The 6,688-nt window shown below is 35.1% G+C and overlaps 1 protein-coding gene across 1 annotated transcript in view; it reads right to left on the bottom strand.

The window, feature by feature from the left end:
• Nucleotides 1–1,021: 1,021 nt before the first annotated feature.
• tgfbrap1 (transforming growth factor, beta receptor associated protein 1) overlaps nucleotides 1,022–6,688 on the bottom strand; it is a 16,142-nt gene continuing 10,475 nt past the window's right edge. Inside the window, exons 11-12 of the mRNA XM_016486633.1 lie at nucleotides 4,394–4,830; nucleotides 1,022–2,953 (exon numbers count right to left, since the gene is read on the bottom strand). Of these exons, the coding sequence (XP_016342119.1) occupies nucleotides 2,759–2,953; nucleotides 4,394–4,830 (632 nt within the window). The 3' untranslated portion in view covers nucleotides 1,022–2,758. The remainder of the gene's footprint in view (nucleotides 2,954–4,393; nucleotides 4,831–6,688) is intronic.

Here is a 6,688-nt window from a genome sequence, read left to right as displayed (position 1 = left end):
TCAACTTAAATTGTTGAAATTAATAATTTAGCTGGTTTTAGATTTATTTATTTTTTTACGTTTTGATTTTAATCTTATAACTATGATGACTTAGGCAGTTTATACATTTCACACCTCAGAAATTTGCGTAGTGCACAATCGGTGACGCTAATACAAAATATTTTGTAAAAATGTAATTGTTCTGTAAAATATAAGTATTTTCATTCTAGAAAAACATTTACTGTTATTTTTAGTACATACCACTTAGTTATGCAGCATGAATGTTAAAAATGTAACATTGGCCTTTTTTATAGGCTACTTCATTTATTTATATCAGGCTCACTTTTGAAACTATATTTGATTGCATTATGTGCTGTCATTACAAGTAGCTGAAATATAAGTATTTTCATTCTAGAAAAACATTTACTGTTATTTTTAGTACATACCACTTAGTTATGCAGCATGAATGTTAACAATGTAACATTGGCCTTTTTTATAGGCTACTTCATTTACTTATATCAGGCTCACTTTTGAAACTATATTTGATTGCATTATGTGCTGTCATTACAAGTAGCTGCACACAGTTCAGTATTTTCAGAGCGAGTTTTATTTACTTTTTGTCATCAAAAATATTACCTACACATTTAAAATCGCTCACATTTGAGACAAAATTTGCAGAAGGGCTAACCTCAATTAAACCTCAAACTATCTGGGGCACATAATTAAAAACTGTATTGTGTTTTGTCCTCCATAATATTGTTTCTGAATCACTGGCGCTTTAGTGATTGCCATGAATGCTTGTAACTTACTTGATGGATGGTTGTGGCCTGTCTGAAACAAATACACCTATAAATACAGCTATAAACAGGTGAAACGACTTGATCTGCTTCTCCGGTCAGCATTGCTATGCCTTTGAAGACCCCTGCCTTCACCACTACCCTCATTGTCTTCCTCCATCTAATGGCTTTTAAATGACTCTCGGCTCTTTTCTTTTAGAACGAAGTACATCCCAAACCGTGTGTTCCATTCATGTAGGCATAGTTTTGTTTATTCAAATGGACGTCTTTACATTTTGTACACTCCACCCACTGGCATCGATTTACAAAGCAACAAACAGTTAATAATACAGTATGTACACACCAGTATCTATGTATATTTTTATGTATAAAATACTTTAAGTGGATATAAAGAGATGTAGCAACATAGAGGATCTCCATTTATAACTGCTCAAATTGAAAAAGTGTACAGTCTTTCTTCTTTAGACAGTAAAGGGGAGGAACGTTTTGTTGCACACGACGAATGGGTCTTTTTTCCAGGAAAAATGCATCAGCAAATCAAAGCAAAGACCCAGTAGCGCACATACACTTTACTACACAGGCATTGTGTACGATACCCAAAATAATTGATGTAATAAACGGTGGGACAATTTTTTTTATAGAATTTACCATCATCCTTGTACACAGTTACCAGTATAATTGTTAAACCGTTTCTGTAAAAATATCTCAAGGCAACTATATCCTACCTTTCCCTTGTCATAACCGAGGTAATTTTACGCATTTGTGTTTATTCTGTGCTTTCCCCCCCATCTTTCACTCTTAACTTACTCCACTTTCAGACAAAACACTTTTCAAATAGCCTACTTATTCAGATATGAGGTTATAAATCATCCTCATGCAAAACCTCCCGCAGCTGTTTGCTATCGTGCGTCCCTAAACATCACATGTAATTTAGCATGTTCAATTTTTTTTTTATCATTAAAAACACAGCTTAGCATTCTTAAGACATGAGGACTCATGTCCATATCACCGCACATGCATATGAGAAACAAAGATTTGGATGTAATATATGCACTTTAGCATGTAATTATAACGTACACAAACACAGCACAGCCTGAGTCCATTGGTTTGTTTGATATGGCTACAATTTGACTAAATATCACTTCAACTTGACTTCAAAAGGAAATATCAAGCCAAGTTAACCTTCTGACGTGGAAAGGAGGGAGAGAGACACAACAATATCTTTCTTGGGTTGTGCTCATTAATCAGACTTTCATTGGAGAATCTTACATAACACTATGATGTAACTTTTAAGTTTTTCCAGATCAGACTATAAATGAACATGGAAAATCTTCAATTTTTATCTCTATTAAATGGTTTAAAATAGCTATGATGACCACAAACAATACTCATATTGAAATTATGAAAATAATGTCTTTTTTGAACATTGCTCCCTTATATTAAATGAATCATGACGTAATCAGTTAAGGCTATAACTTGTCACTCTCTCAGAACAGAGCAAGTAATTTTGGTGTTTTGTTTGTTTAATGAAAATTATTGACCAGCTTAATCACATACACTCATTTTTGATAATTCTGCTCACAGAGAACAGACAGTCAAGACACTAGTATCCAGACCCCAAACAGTTTGCAAGCAATAGTTATTATGGACACCATCCATTTAAAAAGCCACTGGACCAGTCATCATAAGACGATGCTAAAAACATCAACTGACCAAAAAGACATTGTCAGGTTTTCTTTAGAGTTTTTGTATGACGTTCAATAAAATATTCTCATATTCATTGTCAGTGTTGTGTGTGCACACAGAGGGATTATGGAATAAATAGTAATCAGACATCCACACACTCAATTGCAGGTCCTGGTCACACCAAGTGCTCTGGCGTGGGCTCTGAACGGCTGTTCTATGCACTCAGCCTTCTCCCAGTGTGTGCGGTACAGGTGCGACGCCAGCATGTGTCCACTGCTCCACGGTACTCATCAGCTTCATGTGTGGCTGCTGCGGTGGGCGTTTTCTTGTTGCCGCTCTACTGGTAAGTTCAAGGTTTTCTTGGCGACACAGTGAATGTGGACAGGCGTTCCGCCGGGCAAGCAGGCGCAGTCTGGCTCGCTAAAGGTATTGTGGCACAGCTGGCATCCTTTCTTTTCAGACACTAATATTGGGCCGCCTCGATACTTCAGCTACGCAACACAGAATGCAGTGGTTAGTGGGTCAATGACATTTACTGTAAGTATGCTCAATTATAAAAGGAAAGGAACACTTTTAAAAACCTAGATTAAAAAGATTTTGGTTTGAAAAACATTTTTTTAAAAATTCAAAAGTTTGGGGTCAGTAAATTTAAATAATAATAATAATAATACTTTTATTCAGCAAGGATGCATTAAATTGGTCAGAAGTTCAAATAAATGCTGTTCTTTTGAACTTTCTATTCATCAAAAAAAATCTTGAAAAAATATCAGTTTCCACAAAAACATTAAGCAACAATCATTTTCATCATTGCTAATAGTAAGACATGTTTTTCTGAGCACCAAATCAGCATATTTGAATGATTTCTGAAGGATCATGTGACAAGACCGGAGTAATGACTGCTGAAAATTCAGCTTTGCGTCACAGAATAAATTACATTTTAAAGTATTAAAAAAAGAAAACAATTGCTTTCAATTGTAAATATATTTTACGAAAAGTTTTTATTCTTGATCAAATAAATTCAGTCTTTATAAGCATAATACACTTTCCTTTTTAAAAAAAATAAATAAATAAAAAAGCATTAAAGAAACTTGAACCCAAACTTTTGAACGTTAGTTAAAGCTACAAAAAAAAAGGTTTAGATTTCATTTGAAGACATGCTAATGCACACATCACAATAATTTTCAGTTTTAAACATATTTAAATATGGTACTTTTTTTCCAAAATATCATGAATTATTCATTTTTAATCATTTTGGGGAGTTGCACTGCATTGCTTTTTTTCCCACCCCATAAATTCAGTCTTTATAAGCATAATACACTTTCCTTTTTAAAAAAAATAAATAAATAAAAAAGCATTAAAGAAACTTGAACCCAAACTTTTGAACGTTAGTTAAAGCTACAAAAAAAGGTTTAGATTTCATTTGAAGACATGCTAATGCACACATCACAATAATTTTCAGTTTTAAAAATATTTAAATATGGTACTTTTTTTCCAAAATATCATGAATTATTCATTTTTAATAATTGTGGGGAGTTGCACTGCATTGCTTTTTTTCCCACCCCAATCTAAACTAACCATGCCTTATCATTAAAGTCAAGATATCTGAATTTTTTTATCAACTTACACACCCATATGACTTTTTCATACAAAAGTTCTTCCAAATATTAACTAATAGTCAAGCAGTATTGTTTGTTTCTTTTTATTAAGAAATAATAATACAAGAAAAAACTACTCAATTAAGTTTCCTTATCAAGAATCCCCCCCCCTTTCCCTTCCCCTTCATTATGATATCTGGACAGTTGTATCCCCCTAAATACATTAAATACATTTTGATTCTGATTTCTGATTTTGATTAAATGAATAGACTGAGCACCATGTGACTTGACTCTGTGCCGACATTGAAAATAAAAACACAAATCATGAGAACTCACCCTGTCATGCTGAAGCTGGAGATTTTGTGCTCTGGCCAGCCCCACAGCAACCTGGGAAGTGCACCGTGCATGCACACTGGCCCTCAGCGCCCCGCACAGGAAAGGACGGAGTAACGGTAGAGACCACTCCTCTGGGAGGAGCTTTAACACACGCACTGCATCAAAAACGTCAGCGTTCCGGTTAAGCAAGTCAACGGCGGCTACTGTTTGTGCCCCTCCTGGTACATCGGGGTCCAAGTAAACACTCAAGAGTTGGTGGAAAAGGTTCTGACGGTAGAACTGGTCATGAGACGCAGAGGCCCAAGAGCAGTATTCCTCAGCTGCAGCCGAGTCTTTGAGCTGGTGCACTAGAATGTGCAAGGCCTTGTCATGTTCCTCTGACTTCCCATGTAGTGTAGCTCGCTCAAGCAGCAGCAGCTCGGAGTCCTGAATTTTACCTACAAGCATACAAGCAGATGACACTGAAACCATATGACAGCTCTTTACACCTCCGGCCACTTTATCGGGTACTCCTTGCTAGTACTGGACAACCATGTCACTTTTAAAGCCACTTAAATGACCTTTCTTCCCCATTCTGATGCTCAGTTTTAACTTCAGCAGATTGTCTTGACCATGCACAGTTGCTGCCGTGTGATCAGCTGATTAGATCTGCATTAATGAGTAGTTGAACAGGTGTACCTAATAAAGTGGCCGGTGAGTGTACATTGTGATTGGAATTTTAACTGAATGGAATTTGATGAATAACGTTATTTTGGTCACACTTTATTTTAAGGTCCAATTCTCACTATGAATAAACCACTAACTAAGACTTTTGCCTCAAACTCCTAATTTTGCTGCTTAATAATAGTTAGTAAGGGATTGAGTTAGGGATGGAGAGTATGTGACCCTGGACCACAAAACCCGTCATAATTTTCACAATTTTTTAAAATTGAGATCTATACATCATCTGAAATCTGAATAAATAAGCTTTCCATTGATGGAAAATCTGGAATCTAACGGTGCAAAAAAATCAAAATATTGAGAAAATCGCCTTTAAAGTTGTCCAAATGAATTAATCGGCAATTTTGACCCATACAATGTATTGTTGGCAATTACTACAAATATACCCGTGCGACTTACGACTGGTTTTGTGGTCCAGGGTCACATATGGTCATGCAGAATATGTGCTTTATAAGCACTAATAAACAGCCAATAAGTTAATAATAGGCATGCTAATAAGCAGCTAATTAATGGTAAGAGTTGGTCCCTATACTACTAAATTGTTACCGTTATTTCACAAAAAATCTCTTATGGCTACAACTTGGACAAAAAAACAAAACAAATAAGATATTCTTATTATTTTTTTATTAAAATTATAGTTCTAATAATAAATTCATTTCTGCCAAGTCTAATAACAAATAATTTTCTGCCTTAGTATCAATAAAGTATTGTACTGTAAAAAAGAAACAACAAAAAAATAACGGAGCATTTTTAAAGTGCAATATTACAATTGTAAAATATTTGTCTTAACTTTCATGTGTTATTTTGACAGAAAATTCTACTGAAATCTAGTGTAATACCGTAAACCTCTGCTTTAAAGAGGCTCGAGCCCCTGTCCCTTTATTTGGTGCCCTCCAGAATGCAATTTTTACAAAGGGGGAGACCACACTGTAAACCAAATCACTGTAAACTGACTTATTTTAATATTACATTAAATTTAGCAGGTTTTCATCACCTAATGAACACCCATTTGGGAAACCCTGCTCTAGATGGTCAGAAGTTACATAGTTTAGCTTAAAACATTACTACAACACCTGAACAGAAAGACATTGCTGTATGAACAGTCAAAAAAAAAATGTTGCAGTATGTACACAGCCTTATGCGCTCATAGTGCTTTTATAACCCTGGTGTGTCAAGCGACCTGCAAGGATGCTGTGAAATTCTCATGTAGCCGTGGGTAATAGATAACTGCTAAAGTAAAAAAAAAAAAAAAAATGCAATGAGCCATATCTGCAAACTCAAAGACCACTAGAGATCTGCTCAACTCTCAGCTGTTGATGTTCTTTTCCTAAGGAGACAATTAATTATACTGCAACCAAATGGTCAGTGTGTCTGACATTAAAATAAAATCCTAATATGTCTATTGGAGAACAGACACACGTAGTGGTCGACTGATGTGGGTTTTTTGACAGCCGATACCTATGCCGATATCTTGGAAAGCAGGGTGGCCGATGGCCTATATAAAGCCGATATCATTTTATTTTAATTTGTATTTAAGAAATTTGAAATAATTTGAAAATGGATTAAAAAATAATC

This window comes from Sinocyclocheilus anshuiensis, unplaced genomic scaffold (assembly GCF_001515605.1).
Source record: "Sinocyclocheilus anshuiensis isolate Anshui unplaced genomic scaffold, SAMN03320099.WGS_v1.1 scaffold101, whole genome shotgun sequence".
NCBI lineage: Eukaryota > Metazoa > Chordata > Actinopteri > Cypriniformes > Cyprinidae > Sinocyclocheilus > Sinocyclocheilus anshuiensis.
The sequence above is the reverse complement of the archived record's forward strand: the minus strand, read 5'-3'. Positions and strand labels throughout refer to the sequence as shown.